The 18,354-nt window shown below is 35.3% G+C and overlaps 3 protein-coding genes across 3 annotated transcripts; 2 read left to right on the top strand and 1 right to left on the bottom strand.

Moving 5' to 3' along the window:
- Positions 1 to 4,006: 4,006 nt before the first annotated feature.
- LOC141826981 (EG45-like domain containing protein) lies at positions 4,007 to 4,517 on the top strand. The gene is made up of 2 exons (XM_074714282.1): positions 4,007 to 4,118; positions 4,234 to 4,517. Exons 1-2 carry the CDS (start codon positions 4,007 to 4,009, stop codon positions 4,515 to 4,517), a joined length of 396 nt encoding a protein of 131 aa, XP_074570383.1.
- Positions 4,518 to 12,074: 7,557 nt separating this feature from the next.
- Positions 12,075 to 13,923, bottom strand: LOC141827316 (uncharacterized protein At4g06744-like). The gene is made up of 2 exons (XM_074714535.1): positions 13,405 to 13,923; positions 12,075 to 13,321 (listed from the first exon to the last, which is right to left on the bottom strand). Exons 1-2 carry the CDS (start codon positions 13,830 to 13,832, stop codon positions 12,268 to 12,270), a joined length of 1,482 nt encoding a protein of 493 aa, XP_074570636.1. The 5' UTR covers positions 13,833 to 13,923; the 3' UTR covers positions 12,075 to 12,267.
- Positions 13,924 to 14,523: 600 nt separating this feature from the next.
- On the top strand, positions 14,524 to 17,047 carry LOC141826980 (uncharacterized). Its single transcript, XM_074714281.1, has 3 exons — positions 14,524 to 14,692; positions 15,837 to 16,334; positions 16,424 to 17,047. The coding sequence occupies exons 2-3, from the start codon at positions 15,837 to 15,839 to the stop codon at positions 17,045 to 17,047; spliced, it is 1,122 nt and encodes a 373-aa protein (XP_074570382.1). The 5' UTR covers positions 14,524 to 14,692.
- The last annotated feature ends 1,307 nt before the right edge of the window (positions 17,048 to 18,354 follow it).

The following is an 18,354-nucleotide window of genomic DNA, read 5'->3' as shown; positions in this document are numbered from 1 at the left end:
CACTTGATCAAACTTCTGGTACCATAGATGGGACGCTTGTTTTAAACCACAAATGGACTTCTTTAATCTGCATACTAAGTGCTTTGAATCTTCAGACTCAAAGTTCTCCGATTTCACCATATATATAAACTCCTTAATGTCTCTATTGAGAAATACAATCTTTACATCCATCTGATATAGTTTCAAATCAAAATAAGCTACAAGTGTCATGATTATCCTAAGAGAGTTTTTCGTCGACACAGGTGAGAATGTCTCCTTGTAATTAATATTTTCCTTTTGAGTGAATCCCTTGGCAACAAGACGAGCCTTATACTTTTCTACATTACTCCTTGAATCCTGTTTGATTTTAAATATTCATTTACAATCAACGGGTTTCATACCTTTAGACAATTCGATAAGTTTTCCCAAATGTCGACATTGTCTGTCATAGACTTTAACTTTTCTTGCATGACATTAATCCACCTTTAAGGATTAAGACATTGTTTGACTTCTTAGAAAGATACAGATCACTCACTTTTCAACCCAATGTCAAACTCATCCTCTTGAAGATAAATATAATCATGAGACATCGTGGATCTCCATTCCCTCGTAGATCGCCTTAAAAGCACTCGCTCTTGAGATGGTTGAGGTATTTGCTCATAAATATGTGATAATTATCTCAATTTAATTTGATTGATATTCCAACTGCATTGGAGATGTCACGAGAATATCTTAATTCACTACTCTCTCTGAATGTATAATATCCATTAAATGCGGTATGGTAATCATACCGCTACTTATTGTACTAGTAGTAACTATAGGAGGATTGCTTACGCTTTCCTCAAAAATTATTTTCCTAACTTTATCACTCCCACTATCCTCAATGAATTTGGCATTTTTTATTTTGAAAAAGGATCTATTAGAAGGATTATAAAATTTATACCCTCTAGACTTTTCAGAGTAATCCAAAAAATTACAGCTCACAGTTCTTGAGTCCAGTTTCTTTTATTAGGCTAGTAAGGCCTAGCCTTAGCTGGACAACCCAGACGTATAAATGCCTAAGACTAGGCTTTCTACCCATCCACATCTCGAATGGAGTTTTTTTAATTGCCTTACTTGGTACTCTGTTAAGTAGGTAAACTGTAGTTTTGAGTACCTCAGCCCTCAAAGATTCAGGTAAAGAAGTGAAAGTCATCATACTTTTTACCATATCTTTTAGGGTACGATTACGTCGCTCAGCTACACCATTTTGACTTGGAGTACTAGGCATGGTATACTGAGGCACAATCCCACACTCTACAAGGTAATTCGCAAAAGGTCTTAGACGTTGTTTACCTTATCCATCATATCGACCGTAATATTCACCTCCACGATTAGATCGGACGACTTTAATTTTCTTACCTAGTTGATTTTCAACTTTAGCTTTGAAAATTTTGAACATGTCTAAAGATTGCAACTTCACACGAATGAGATACAGATAGTCGAATTGAGAGTAATCATCTATGAAGCTAATAAAATATGTGTGACCATTCCAAGATGCCTTAGGGTTAGGGAATGGTCCACAAATGTCTGTATGTATTAGTTTGAAAACATCACTCGATACAGACTTCAAACTCTGTCATGTCAAGAGAATTGAAAATTTCATGTGACATTAACCTTTCTAGGCGTTGTTTGGATATATATATCCTAAACCCCTATGCCACAACATGGATGGATTTTCATTAGTTAATTTACATTTTGTATCAATACTATGCAAAATTACGTTGTCAACCTCAAGAGGGTGTTTGGTTTGGAGTTATCATTGATAACCTTGGTTATCTGTCCAAAGTTATCAACCATAACCTTGTTTGATTCAGGTTACGATCGATTCACAAGTAATACAATATTACCATCACATCAGCAAATGGGTTATAATCCGATAATATGATTACCTTAGTAGCCTAAGGTTTTCTACAATTCTGGAGGTTAACAAAATTTTTTTCCATGATTACCCTTCAATTTTAAAATTTAATTAATTGAAATGTATTATGAAATCTAATTGAAATCAAGTTAATTAATTTAAAAGTTTATAAATTTAAAAGAGATAATTTATTTTAAATTTAAAAAATAAAATTAATGAATTATATTTATATTTAATTTATTTTATTAGAATAATTATTTTAATGTATTATTTTATTAAAATTATATATATTAATTTTTAAAAAATAAAATTAATAAATGATGTTTATTAATTTAATAAATCATTTTATTAAAATAATTATTTTAATAAATTATTTTATTAAAATAAAAGTAACAAATTATATTTATTAATTTAATGAATTATTTTATAAAAATAATTTTTTAATAAATTACTTTTTAAAAATATATATAAATTTATTTTAAATTTTAAAAATAAAATTAATGAATTATATTTATTAATTTAATGGATTATTTTATTAAAATAATTATTTTAATGAATTATTTTATTAAAAAATATATGTGAATTTATGTTTAATTTTAAAAAATAAAATTAATAAATGATGTTTATTAATTTAATAAATTATTTTATTAAAATAATTATTTTAATAAATTATTTTATTAAAATAAAATTAATGAATTATTTTTATTAATTTAACAAATTATTTTATTAAAATAATTATTTTAATAAATTATTTTATTAAAAATATATAAATTTATTTTAAATTTTAAAAAATTATAAATAAATTATATTTATTTTTTGATATTTTATTAATTTATTATTAATATTAATATTATTAGTTTAATTTAATTTATTTGAATTAAGAGTAATATAGTAAATATTAAACTGGTTGTGTTTTATTCCCTCCAAATAAATAAGTTGAATCAAACAATATTAGGTTATATTTTATACCCATAACTTTGGTTATGTGATTACCTGATAATCATATAACCAAATTATATATGATAACTTGAACCAAATGCATCTCAAGAGTTATGGTGTTTTGTCAATTAATGTTGAATTATAGAAAATACTGAAAATTTTATTTCCAAATGAGCAAGAATAACCTAATTTGTCTAAATAAAAATTAAATTAAATTCTGTCGAAAAGACGGTACAATAAATGTATTTTCTAAATCTAAAAAAATATTGATTCCTAAATAAAGCCTAAAAACACCAATCTACTCAACTTTAACATTTCTTCCATTTCCCGTATAGATGTGTCTTTCACCATCTATTGCCGAAATCTTAAAAATCAAGATTTTAATGACGAAAATTATTTTTCATCGCTAATTAGCAATGAAAATTAATTCCCATCGCTAGTTTAGCAAAGGAAAATAATTTCCAGTGCTAGGTTAGTGATGGGGAAAAAATTTGTTACTCAATTAGCGACAAAAATTATTTTCCGTCGCTCTATTAGCGATGAAAATTATTTTTCGTCGCTAAATTAGCGATGGAAAATAAATTTCATCGTCAATATAGAGACATAAAATAAATTTTCATTGCTAATTTGGAGACGAAAATTATTTTTCATCGCTTAATTATAAAATAGCGACAGAAGTTAAATTCCGTCGCTAAATATCCATTGCTAATTTAGTGATGAAAAATAAGTTCCATCACTAATTCTATCGCTATTTTCAGATTTTGTTATAGTGACCACCAATCCTTCCATAAATTCCAACATCTAATTAAAAGGTCAAGGAACCCTAAATAATTTAATTACACTTGTAATAGAGGAAAAGTATCAGACGCATACTCGTGGAAATTTCATGACAAAATCTAAGAAAGCTGATGTATATCTGAATTATTAAGTCATGAGTTCTTGATGCTTCTAATGGCATAGGACAAACAACAGAAGAAAAATAGAGAAATATGTGGAAGTCAAGAAGAGTAGCAGCACTTTGCAGATTTGTGTTGTGGAACAAGACAAGAAGGAGGAGAAATTTCTACACCTTTTGGCCATATTTTTCAAACTCCTTTGCCTATAAATTTGGCCGGCATCATCTCCATCAAGAGCACAAGCGAATAAACTTGCTACTTTTCCAATTATTGTTTTCGGTAATCGATTAAAATGGCTTCGACAAAGAGCTTGGTGGTGGTTGTGGCCATGGTGATGGTTGCCCTAGTTTCATCTGTTGCCGCGGTGCCTGGAATTGCAACCTTCTACACCCCTCCTTATAATCGTTGAGTACCTTTAACCTACTTAATTATCACCTTCATTTTGTTGAACAATTCTGACTAATACAATTAAGTTTTGCTATTGTTGTTGTTGTTACTATGATGATTGTATGTTTATAGCCTCATCGTGCTTTGGAAACGAAGATAGAGGCGTGCTAATAGCTGCAGCAGGCGATTCTATATGGGATAACCGTGCGGCTTGTGGGAGGAGCTATAGGGTGAGCTGCACCGGTGGAACCAATGCGGTTCCAAACCCTTGCAGGGGTGGTAGTGTCACCATCACCATCGTTGACTATTGTCCAGGATGTGCAAGTAGAGGTGTCACCATGGACCTCTCTCAGGAAGCTTTTGCTACGATTGCTAATCCTGATGCCGGAAGGATCCAAATTGATTATACCCAGTAATATCATTATTTTTATTTCTACATATGAAATTTATTTTATTTTACTTATTTAGTTTGTGATCTTATTTCTTGCAGGGCTTAAAAAAATCTGAAAAGATTATAGCTTAAAAAAAAAGGAATTGGATATGGAGAGAAAAATAAGGAAGCATGAAGACTTCAAACTCTAATAAATATCTATAATATTTATATCAAGAATGTATGACCTTTGTTCTTGAAGGTTAATCAATAAAATTATGTTGATCCATTAGAAATAAACAAGAGTACACCAAGACTTACGTACGCCACCTCAAACTCATGTAAGTGGAAATGTTAAAGAAGCATTATTGATCTCAACCTATCTCAAGTGGCTTTACTAAGATTGCTAATCCTAATTTGAAGGGGTCCATATTAATTACACAGAGTACTAAACCTTGTTGTTTTATAATTTTTCATATTTTCTTGTCAAGAAATTCATAATACTAAAGTTAATTTATATGTACATTTTATCCTTCACTTATCTTTTCCTAACCAAAACTAAATCTTCTCGGGGTTTGAGATGATTTAAGGGGGTTTGATGTGTGATCAATCAATTGATGTGGTTCATCAGTCAACTTCAACGAATAGAAACTTTCTAGGTTTCTAGAAACTCGATTGATTGACATTAGTCGACTGCAATGAATAGAAAGTTTCTGGGTTGGTCTGGAAACTCTTCTGCAAAAAGGTGGATCCGCCACCTTATAAGTCGACGACTATCTGTGAGGAGGTAAATCGAACAATCAATCGACTTATGGAACCAACTCAACTATGACGATTGATTAACATCAGTCGATTGATGGAGATTAACATCAGTCGATTGATGGAGATTATCAATCGACTTGTGGAGGTGATCAGATGACTGATGACACTGTTGGAGCAGACAGAGTTTCTGAATCGATTTGGGAACTTGATTGTTAATGCAACAGTTGACTTATGGATATAACAATTGACTGTTGTGGTCAATACTGAGTTAGAAGAGTCGTTCTGTATGTGTAACGTTCGAATTCTGAAATAATAATCGACTGATGGTGATAAGCAGTCAACTGTTAGGTAGTTTCTAATCATTGATCTTGGACAAGCAGCTCACTTTAAATAATGTACTATATGTTATGGAGTTTTGAAAGAATCTGGTGTCCAATCACTTTTGAGCAAGTATGGCAAGAATAGGATGTTTGTGTAAAATAGGATGTTTGTAACTGATGGGTTGTTTAAGCTCAGTGTAATGGTCATTAGGTCAACACAATTCTTTGAGTTTATGGCATGGTAGATTGGACATGTTAACTACGATGTGTTACGTAGATTAATTAACATGCAAAGCATATCTACATTCCACTTTGACCTGAAACATAAGTATGAGACTTGTGTTGAAGCGAAAATGACAAGGTTATCCTTTAACACGTTGAAAGAAGCAATGAGTCACTTGACCTAATCCACACTGACGTGTATGCACTTAAAAGGTACACCGACACGTGGTGGAAATAAATATTTCATCACTTTTATTGATGATAACATAAAATCTTAGTTTGTGTATCTTTTCAAAAGTAACGATAAAGCTATAGAGAAATTTATTCTCTATAAGAATGAGGTTGAAAACCAATTTAATAAAAAGATTAAGGTGGTTCAAAGTAACCAGGGTGGTGAATATGTATCACCGTTCGCCGAGTTTGTGTTAAACATGGGATCAGACATGAAATAATAGCTCCTTGTACTCCTCAACAAAATGGTGTTGCTAAGTGAAAGAATCATACTCTAAAAGAGATGACAAAAGCTCTTCTATTGAGCTCTAGACTACTAGACCACATATGAGGGGAAGTTGTGTCGACAACTAATTACCTTTTGAATAAGGTTCCCTGGAAGAAAATAGATAAGGGTCCTTATGAGTTGTGGAACGGCAGACAATCATCCTATAAATAGTTATGAGTGTGGGGGTGTCTGATCAAACTTTTGGTGTCTGATCCAAAAAAGATCAAGATAGGATCACAAACTATTTATTGCATATTTATTGAATATGCGCATAACATCAGTATCCATAGGTTCCTTGTACATGACTCTGAAATATCGAAGATACATAAGAACTCGATTATTGAATCGAAAATACCTCATTCTTCGAACATGTGTTTTCGTATAAGACCCGAGAGGATGCTAGCTTCTCAAAACGGGCATATGAAACACAAGATGAAGAAGAAGATGATGAACCAATTGAAGTTGATCTCAGATAAAGTAAAAGAGCCCAAGTGAAAAAAATCCTTTGGAATGGATTTTATCACTTTCATGTTGGAAAGTGATCCCCAATGTTACTCAGAAGCAATAAACTCTTCTGAGGAACCTCAATGGAAAGAGGCAATTGCATCTGAGATTGACTCTACTTGCAAAACCACACTTGAGAACTTGTGGATCTTCTCAGGGAAGTAGACTACTCAGATGCAAGTGGATTTTCAAGAAGATGAAATCAAATGACACGATATAGAAAGTGTTGTTAGTGATTGCCGCTCTATAAAATCTAGAAATATATTAGGACATTTTCTAGAAAAGAAATCTATATAGAACAACCTAAAAGATTTTTCTATGCTAGGTCAGGAAAATAAAATTTGTAGATTAGTGAAGTCATTATACGGATTGAACCAAGCATCAAAGTAGTGTTATGAGAAATTTGATAATGTCATGAAGGTAGGTAGATTTAAGACCAATGAATGTAATATGTGTCTACATGAAAGTCACAGAGAATGACTATGTCATCTTGTGTCTATCTTTAGATAACATACTTATCATTAGGAGTAATGATAAGATAATCAAATCCACTAATGATATGTTAAACTCAATATTTGACATGAAAGATAGTCTAGTTGATGTGATTCTAGGAGTTAAGATTCTTAGAACATCAGAAGGACTTGTTCTAAGTCAATCCTATTATGTGGACAAGATTCTTAAGAAAATCACCAAGAGTGATATTATTGTGTTAGCACGGACTTTGATACATACTAGCCAACATCTATCAAAAAAATTAAGGAGAGAGTATTTCTCAAATAGAATACTCCAAGGTGATTGGATGTCAGATGTACCTGATGAGTTATACACAACTAGATTAAGCCTACGTAGTGAGTAAACTAAGTAGATACATGAGTAATCCCGGTGTTAAGTACTGAAAAGGGATAACAAGAGTATTGAGATACTTAAGGGGATTGCACTATACAAGATATCCTGCTGTAATTAAGGAATACAACGATGCAAATTGGATATCTAACATGAAAAACTCTAAGTCTATGTGTGGATATGTAGTCACTTTGGGACGTACAACTATTTCATGAAAATCTTCTAAGCAAAACGTAATAACCAGATCCATGATAGAATCTGAATTTATAGCTCTTAATAAATGTGGTAAAGAGACTGAATGACTATGATAATTCTTAAAAGATGTTCCTAGATGGCTGAAACTTTTATCGACAATTTGCATACATTGCAATAGTCAATCGACAATTAGTCAGGCACAAAGTCATCTGTATAATGGTAAATCTAGATATATACATCACAGATATAATACTATTGGATAACTACTCGCAACGGAAGTTATCACTATTAACTATATAAGTCAAAGGATAACCTAGTAGATCTGCTAATCAAAGGATTAAATAGAGAATTAGTTGCAAGCTCATCGTGAGAGATGGACTTGATGCCGATGAGAAATATTGGTGCAAAGGAAATCCAACCTATGCAAATTGGAGATCCCAATAACTAGGTTCAATGGGACAATCTAATTGTACCGAGTGGGGCCGGGGAAACTACCCAATGAAAGGATGGAGGTTAAGCATACAACTTTTAATAATTCAGTAGAGTAATACTCTTGAGAGATGACTATGTGAGAAAGAAGTGTGGCTTCTTTAAAAAGAATTGAAGGCACAATTCTTAGAACTTCTCACAGAACTAGGTGTGTTTATAGACAAGAACAAACTCATTCATGATAATTGAGATGTATTAGGGAGAGTCTTAGGTGAGATATGTCAATGCTTACACAGACGACAAAACAATTCAAGGATATCGTGCCTACTATTAGCCAGTAAGCAAACATGTCTACAAGGGAGGATTCAAAGGGTAAAACCTATCTATTCTATATTGGACTCAACTACTGAATACTATCACATACCTTGTTTCCATTCATGTGAGAGAATGTTAGAAATGCGAATGGAAATTGGAGAGTTTCATTATTGGCTGTGAATGAATGAAAGTGCTTTAGATGTGGGACTATGGACTTCATTGTGAATAAAACTTTAATCCCATATTGGAAGTCTCAATGTTTTCATTATTGGTTTATATTGTTACCCAAGCATATATGTTGTGAACATATACATAGGGAGAGACTGTCTGATACCACTTGTTAGCATGGGTGCACTTTGGGGTGCAAATTCAGGGTACTTTCCAGATTGCTTTACCGAACCAAGTTGATTCGTGTGTGAGTATGAATTATTTAATTTGTGTGTGAGTACGACTTGTGTGCGTCGAATGTCGGATTGGTCAGGACAAAATTTGCCCAAGCAAATGAATCAACATTTTATCACCTAAAATCTTTTATATAGTAGAGTTAAGGAATTCCTATATAAGGAGACCATGGCCTCGAGTAGAAAGAAGTAGAAGAAAAAGCACAAAACCTCCATCCATTGTGATTCCTCAATTATTTTCCTCTTTGTCATGCATCTTCGCTTGACAAACTACTCGTGATAGCCTTTGAGTACTATTTTAGTTTACCACGACCATTAGTACATAGTGGGGATTACAGTTTTACCATTATATCTTGGGAAATAAATGACTCATGATTTCTCTATTTTCGAGCACTCAGAAATCCACTCAGATTCGGGATTGCTTCTTGAGTACTCGGCGTCACTCGGAAGTACTTGGGAACTCGATGGGAGTGCTAGGGCAATCGACTCACTTGGGCGGCCTAGCACTCTGGTGATAATGGTAGTTGGGTGAAGTTCTCTCCCGACTCGACTCAACAATTGGGAACGTATCCATTTGGTTGACTTAGTGCTCAAAACACTCGGCATCTCAACAATCTTAACTCTCGACCAATTTAGCATACGGAGTACTCGACCAACTCGACATTTGATGACTTTGCTACTTGGTCGATTTGACAAGTTGGTACTTAGCCTTTGTTAGTCGGATGCCTTGTGTCTCGACATGGGAGCACTCAACTAACTCTAACAAGCTCAGCACTCAGCTATTCGACACTCTACTTCCCACTTGGGCTCGAGAAGCACTTGGGAGCAACTCAATGACTTCCTAATCTAACTCAGGAAGCATCTAGAATAGTTCAACCAAACATCCCCGTTGATAGTTTGAGATTATCTGTTCAGGTCATTCAATAGATAAGTTGAAGTTAAACCTCAATTTTAATTCAGTAATTTCCCTTGTAATCTTCGACAACAAGATTATCAAACACAATTTTCTAACATAACTTATACATATAAATATAGATATATGTCCATCATTTACAAGTTTTGTAAACTTTTATTCTCATAATTTCTACTCTATTTTTCAATTCTCACAACACCCAACAACTTAAGCATAGAAGAGGCTTTAATTTGTCAGAGATAACCTCCAACACTCTCTTATGTTGCCCTTATGCCCTCAGGTCAGACCATTCCTCTACCTCAACGCTTGATGGTATGTTGCGACTAATACGATTAAGTTTTGTTGTTATTGTTGTTATGATGATATGTTTATAGCCTCAGTGTGCTTTGGAAGCAAAGATAGAGGCATACCAATAGTTGTAGTATGCGATTCTAGATGGAATAACCGCTCGACTTGCGGGAGGAGGGACAATACGTGCTACACCAGTGGAACCAATGCAATTTTAAACCCTTACAGGATGGCAACGTTACTATTACCATTTTCGACTATTGCTCAAGATATGCAAGTAGAGATGTCACCATGGGCTTATGGACTTCTCTGAGGAAGCTTTTGTTACGATTGCTAATCCCGATGCTAGAAGGATCGAAATTTGAATTATCCATTGTCCTTGAAGGTTCCTGGAGAAAATTATGTTGATCCATTAGAAATAAATAAAGTGTAATTACAAAATAATAAATTAAATATCAATAAATATTGTTCTAACTTAAAAGATTTTAATTTATTATGTTGTGGTCACATAATTGAGACTCTATCATTAGGGTTTTCCCCATATGTTTAGCCTCCTCATTGTGTTAGGACTACGAAGAAGAGTACACCGGTGGAACCTATGCCACCTCAAACCCATCATCCAAAGAAGCACTATTGATCTCAAGTGGCTTTTAATTAAGATTGCTAATGCTAATGCTAATGTTGAAGGGGTTAATATTAATTATATTAATCACACGGAATACTAAACCTTGTCGTTATCGAATTATTATAAGAGGGTATAATGCCAAAAATATTTTGGACATTAAATTGCTTGGTTGTCAACGATTCCCTATCCCTAAGGCTATGTAGGAGTACCCTAAGGAGACAAGGACAATTAACAACTTGGGATACTACACCCTTGTCGAGTCTCTTTATTTTTGAGCCCACAACTTTATTAGAATCCATTGTAAATGTGTTGTCTTCTAATAAGCTTCAATTGGTTTTTTTATCTCCTTCAATCAACTCAACGTGATGTCAATCAAGTGTTCTATCAACCTTTGGTTTCTCTGGTGATCTTATTTTGATTTTCGTCAGAGATTCAATTCTCATTAAAAGTTGATTAACAATGAGTCATCTAAGTGAATCAACTATGATCAAGTCAACTAAAGATAGTCAATCGTGAAACACGATTAATGCAAAGTTATCCAAGTGAGTCCGACTATGCATTGAACCGATTAAAGATATATAGTTGTTGAAAGAAAAGGTCGAGAGTAACATGGTTAAACCCTTTTATCCCTTTTTCTTGATGGCATATCACTGTAGGAGGGGACAAAGCTAAAAGTATTTTGGAAATTAAATTATTTGGTTGTCAAAAGTTCACCAACCCTAAGGTCACGGGGGAGAGCACCTTCAGAACTTAAGGAAAGGACAATCAATATGTTTGAATAGTCAAAAGTATTTATATTAAAATGGCCTTTGCCTTTAATAATTATGTAATTTTTTTAGTCTTTATCTCTTCCTTTAAATGTATATCATATCGACTGATCCTTAATAATCATATAAATTTTTTTATATAATCTAATTGTTTGGACTTCACACAACCTTGACATTTGATTTGTCTATCGATTAAATTTAATATATAATTTATACATATTTAAAAATTGATTTTTAAACTATTCTTTCCATTTGAAATTGGAATTATGATCTTTTTATTATTCTTTTGAGTATTTTATTATTATAGAATATATATATATATACATTTAATTTAAATTAAATTACCATAATAAATCTCTTCCATCCGTACTAAAGATAGATGCAAATTATTTCACTTTATCAGAATATATATATTTTTAAACTCAGCTACAATTATTATTTATTCCTCCATCTAATAAATCCAAAAATTATTATAAAAAATTTATTAAAAAAATATTATCATGCACTTAATTCTAAGATATTTCTGGCATGCCTATTATTTTTGATAATAGGCGACATTATTATTAATTATATTCTAATAATACACTTGCGGGGTCCACGATTATGGTAAATAATTATATTCTAATAATACACTTGCGGGGTCCACGATTCTGGTAAATAAGAACAACTAAAGGGCTAATTATATATAGTAGGCCATGTCGGCGGCGGAGAATCTACGGCTTCTTCTCTCCCTCCGGCGGCTGCAGCGCTTTGTAGGTCGAGTAGCCGGCCACCGTCGGCGCCTTATCCCCTGCCCCGTACGAAACCGACGCAGCCTCCTCGCCCTCGTTCGCCAGCGAGAGATCCTCTGCTGGAAGCCGGCAAGGGACGTACTGCTCGGTTGGGCACTCGGACTTCGGCTGCTTCTGGAACCGCGCGCACTCCTGCGCCGACCGCTGCCCTGGCATTCCGGGGATGCAGTTCCCTTTCACGTCCAACACTTTGCATCCGATCAGCCCCACGCAGCTCGCCCCCACCGAGGTGAAGTAGTTGCCGGAGAGCGAGAGGTTCACCAGGCGGCCGTACTTGGAGTTCGCCAACCGGCAGACGGCGTCCGGCACCTCTCCATGAAGCATGTTCCCTGCGAGGTTGAGCTGCTCCACCTTTTTCAGGCAGCCGAACGAGGGCGGGATCGGACCGGTGAGCTGGTTGCTCCCGGCGTCGAACACCGTGGCATTCTTCAACAATCCTATCTCGTACGGCAGGCAGCCCGAGAGCCGGTTGCCGAGGAACAGTATCTCGAGCAGAGTATTGCAGGCTTGCCCAATCGACCGCGGGATCGGCCCGGTGAAGTCGTTGTACGCGAAGGTGATGTAGTTCGCCGGAGTCTTCCCGAGGTTGGCTGGGATTTGGCCGTTGAACTTGTTGTTGTTGAGGAAGAGCACCTGCGTCTGGATGTTGAACACGGAGGGAGGGACTTGGCCGGAGTAGCCGTTATAACGGAGGTCGAGGAAGGAGAGGTTGACGAGGGGGAGGACGGTGTTCGGGAAAGAGCCGGTTTGGAGGTTGTTGCTGAGGTCGATCTCGTAGAAGAAGGGGAGGTGGGTGAGGTCCGGCACCGTGCCGCTGAAGCGATTGGAATTAGCATGGAAGATGGCGAGGTCCGGGAGCTGGTCTATGAACCCGCACACCGTCGGCGACTCCAGGCGAAACCCGTTGAAGTCGACGGAGGCCACCGTCGTCATATTCCGTTTATCCGGTGGTCCTTCGCAGTAGAATCCGCTATAGCTGCCACAGAATTCTTCAAAATTCAATATTTATCATCGCAAGCAACTAAAATTCAATTTCTATGATGATAATCTAACGATTACCCAGGGCCTTTGCCGACGTTGGAGCAAATATGAGGGCCGACCCAGGATCCAGTCTTATTTTGGGGATCGCAGGTTATGGTTTGCTTGAATCGTTGGATGACCTTGTAAGCTCTGTACTGAAGAATGTTGTCGAAGTCGCTCGGTTGCAGCTCGTGTGGAGGCGACGGCGGCGGAGAACGGTGCGGCGGGGAGGTGGAGGAATGAGGCGGCTGCGGAGAACGGTGCGAGGGGGAGGGGGAGGAGGAGGAATGAGGCGGCTCGGGCGAGCCACCGATCACAATTCCCGGCGAGCCACCGATCCCAATTCCGATCCCGATTTCAATGGCTTCTCTGTTCCCATTACTGCCAGAACAGGGGAGCAGAAACCACCAGAGGAAGCAGAGTAATTGCAGGAGAAGCAAATGGCGACTCCTCCGGCGATCCTCCATGTCTGAAGCACACGCTAAGAATCGCTGCCGACGTTTATATAGGAAGATGAACTTGCTTTCTGCATGGCGAAGAATCGTAGAGGAAGCAGATAACTACAGCTGGAAGATTTGGACGTGGAAGTGGAAGTTTTGCAAACTCCATGTGGAATGATGGCAGAAGTAAAAGTAGAAGATGTTGTTTATGGTCTGGTGAGCGATTGCCATCATCGCGCTCGTGACGACGTGGACCTCTTACTGTCGGTCTCCGTTTTATCGATCGATCAAACAAACTAATTTGGGTGAAGAAAGAGGATTGGAATGTGTTGCTCTTGGGAGATTGTTTCGGAGAATCGCGGCTGCAGCCAGGGACGAAGCTAAAAACAATGTCAATAAAATAAATTCAAGGGTAAAAATAAAAAACTGTCTCTTATTTTCATTATCATTATCATTATAATTAAAATAAACTAGTGCACTTTACACCTCATCACTTTTATTATATTTACATATTATAATATATAAAATTAGGATATGTTTCATTAAATAATATACTATCTACATTTATATTTTACATTTGTTTATTAAGTTATTATAAACTATTTATATTAAATATAAAGTTAAAATGTCAATAATTCTTGCTAATTTAACAAATATCTCCTTTTGTTTTTTACTATTTACAGAAGATAGTCGGGACGTTATGTCACATTTCGGCCGTCACCACGCCGCATAGCCGTATATAAGCTACACCCACCTAGGGTTTCTCGGCGGTGTCGGGATTCACCGTCGGAGGTCCAATCTCGTCGCAAGGAGAGAGAAGACGAAGCAACGGGAGCTGCGATCCAGATCCGAAATAGTTTGTTTCCGTTCCAATCTCTCAGAGTCTGGTATGTTGTAGTTTTCGTGTTTCTTGTTGTAGATCTTCTGCGATCCTCGTTGAATGCTCCGGTTGTCTTTGGCGATTTCTACATGTTGATTCCTTCGTATTTCCTTGGATATTTTCTCTTCTTTTCTTTGGTCTCGCTTGGTTTCGGTAATTTTACTGAACAGATAACGCAGCGGATCTGAAAGAATCTGAAACTTCATTTTTCATCTAGTAACAATGTTTGCTTTAGATGTGCGGGATACATTGATTACACTGTCTTTAAATCCTGAATCAATGATGGGAAAAAAAGTTATCACCTTGTAAAGGAAAATAGTGTCATTATGATGCCATCATAGCAGATGACTTACGCTTCGTTTGGGAGAAGGTGAGGAAAGGAGAGGGAAGGATAAAGAAGGGGAAAGAGAATTTTAACCTGGGATGGAGTGAGTTAAGGAGGGGAAGGGGAGAGAAGGGTAAAATTTACCTTGCACGCTCACGAATCGACATAATTTCTTACATCTCGATTTGGGATGTAAGGAAGGGAAAAGAAAATTAAAAAAAAAAATTATTCCAATTTTATCATTATGTTAAAATATTAATTCTTAAAATAACTCATCTATTAAGTATTTCGTTTTTGCACCATTGCTCATCATCACATAACGCGAGCGTCACAGAGTCTAATCGCTCACCCTCCACGACATCGACATCGGCATTCGTCGCAAATCTCTTTGAGGATAAAACTCAATAGGACATAGATAGGTAATCATAATTTACTCCTCCTCCTCCATTGTCTTAGGGTTTAAAAAAGAAGATAAACCATTTATCTACTATTATCATTTGCCAATAAGATAACTAGATTCATGTTAATGGAAAAGTTTTAGATCTTTTCCGGACCTCTTTATTATTTAATTCAATTCTAAACTATATTACCGTTCACTCGTCCCAAATAAAATTACATTTATTTATGTTCAATTTTTAAGGTTAGAATTTCTTATTGTGCAATTGAATTTTTTTCAAATAAACATAGTTGTTGCACTCTAGGCTTACTAGCGTAAACATTTTGTGTGATCTTAATTTAAGGAAGTTGAGATTTTTTTTACTGTCTATTTAACAGTGTGAACATCTTGTCTGATATTAATTTATTTTTTTCATTTATTTAATTGTAGATGGGTGATCAAAACGGTAAACTTAATGATTTCATTAAGTTGCATCATATGCATCAACTCGCATCGGCACAAGTTGTTTGTTTGGTTGCGGCTTGGTATGCGCGAAATAGGCAGAAACAAAATAATGAAATTCCTTGTCTTGTACTATTAGAAGGGGAACATGTACAAGCAAGTGCAAGCAAGGCGAATAATCAGTGTGTTTGGAATAAAGTAATGGATGATGCTCTTATTGATGCATATTTGAACCAACATAATATAGGCAACAGGGTTGGTGGAACCTTTACTACATGTGCATTTGAAAATATTGTGAATGAATTGAAAGTAAAATTTCCCGACAAACTTATCGATAAGGACAGGGTTCAAAATCGCATGAAACATATTAAAAGAGGTTGGATTTCATGTTATGATATATTCAAAAATGGTATGAGTGGTTTTGCATGGGATCCCATCACAGAATTCTTCAGTGCTGAACCTGAAGTTTGGCAACAACTAATTGAGGTGTGTATACATTTGAAAAATATATTTGATTTTCTTTTGTGATACTATCTATGAATGAATGTTTGATACAACTATATTGTAATTTGTAGATAAAACCAACAGCTGCCTTATGGAAGAGCAAGCCTATTCGAAATTATGAGAAGTTAGTGCAATTATATGGGAAAGATAGGGCTACGGGACAACATGCTAACACTGCGTCAGAAATGCGAAAGAGAAGAGCTAGCATGGAAGTGGAGAATAATATTGATGAAAATCATTTCGAAACAATTGATGAAGTTGAATTTTTGATATCTCAACCAGAAATCCATTTGGATAATTCAAATACAGTTAATGAGGATGTTCAAATTCCAACTTCTAGTTCTGAATCAACTAAATCTCAAACTAACTCTTTTGTTGGAGCATCATCAAAGAACAAGAGTGCAAAGAAAGGTAAAATTGATGATGACGGTATAAGCAATGCAATTGACCATGTAGGTCAAGCCATTATGAGTTCAACACATGAAATGGTTAAGTCAAATGAACTTCCTATTTCTGAGAATGAAGTGTGGAGTTTGTTGACTCAATTAGGTGTTGAGCAACACATAATTTCTGCATGCTATTTGTATCTTGTTCAACGCCCAAAGATGTTGAGAGCTTTACTTGGATGTCCTTTTAAATATCGCAAAAATTTATTATTTCAAATGATGGATAAAGAGAATCTACCCCATGATTAGTTATTATGTAATATGCATTTGGATGCTATGTACTTGAATGGTTTTGGATGTTTGTTAAACTATTAATATTTATTGTAAGACTTGTTACTTGATGATTAGATATACTTTGTTCTTATCATGGTGGAATGAATATTGCATATTCTTACTTGGAGTAGTTTTTTTTGAAACTGTGTTGTACATATATAAAATACGTGAGAATGATGGTCTCATATCCTAATTGTATCAATTCTTTTATTGTCATACATTTTTATGATTTTCATAAAAATAGAATAGTAGATGTTTTTGTTTTATGATGATTTGTTTGTTGTGTTATCTATGTATTAGAGTATTGACATGTTCTACCTATTCTATAGTGTTAGTTTTTAGATTTTTACATCAGTAAATTTTTATAAAAATATATATAAAAATATTGATTTATCCTTTGTCGTACCAAAGTGTATAGATTCTATATTTCGCATACTTATTGTATGTCTACTCATTATTTATTAAAATTTTTTTTATTTATTTAAGTCGTAAATATTAATTTTAGTTGGTCTCACAAGATGGTTTTGGCAAAAAAAATCTTACATCCATAGATGTAATGAGCTATACATATTTTTTTCACATATAGATTTATTTTAAGAAATAGGGGTATTTTTGTAATTTTATATATTTAACCTTCATTCTCTTTCCTTTCCTCTCAAACAAGATAACACATGTTACGTTAATAAATCTTTCTATCCTCCCAAACAAGGAGAATATAAATACTCCCTTTCCCTCCTTTCCCCTTCTGTTAATGAACATTCTCTCACCCCATCCAGCTGCGTTGGTGCATCATATATGGCGGGCACGTAACTGTAGCATGCATGAGGGGAGGAGACTTGATGAGGAGGCACTCATCCGACGAGTCCAGACACATGTCTATCGTACGATGGGGATTTACACTGATCGGGAGCTGCGCCAGGACCGAGTCATGGGGATGCGGGACGTCTTGGGTTAGGATCCATGTCACATCAGTTGCTGGTAGCTTGTGCTCATTTGTACCATGTATTTTGCATCCATTGCATACATGCATATCATTTAGCTCCACATGTACATAGGGTATAGCATAGGTAGCCTTTGCTACCGCATCATTAGTATGGATCATTACCATTTGCATCTTCCCGTCACATGCATATATGTCATGTAGCTAAGTTGCATTATTGTACAAAAAAAAAAAAAAAAAAAAAAATTCTATATATTTTAGGGTGCATGGATCCACCCCTATAGATCCATCTAGTCCGCAGCAAACGGCTCGCGGTAAAGACGTCCCAAATCCGTTGATGGCT

The sequence above is a fragment of the Curcuma longa genome, chromosome 4, assembly GCF_044706935.1.
Source record: "Curcuma longa cultivar G26 ecotype Majalengka, Jawa Barat chromosome 4, ITB_CL_G26_1.1, whole genome shotgun sequence".
In the NCBI taxonomy this organism is placed as follows: domain Eukaryota; kingdom Viridiplantae; phylum Streptophyta; class Magnoliopsida; order Zingiberales; family Zingiberaceae; genus Curcuma; species Curcuma longa.
The sequence above is the reverse complement of the archived record's forward strand: the minus strand, read 5'-3'. Positions and strand labels throughout refer to the sequence as shown.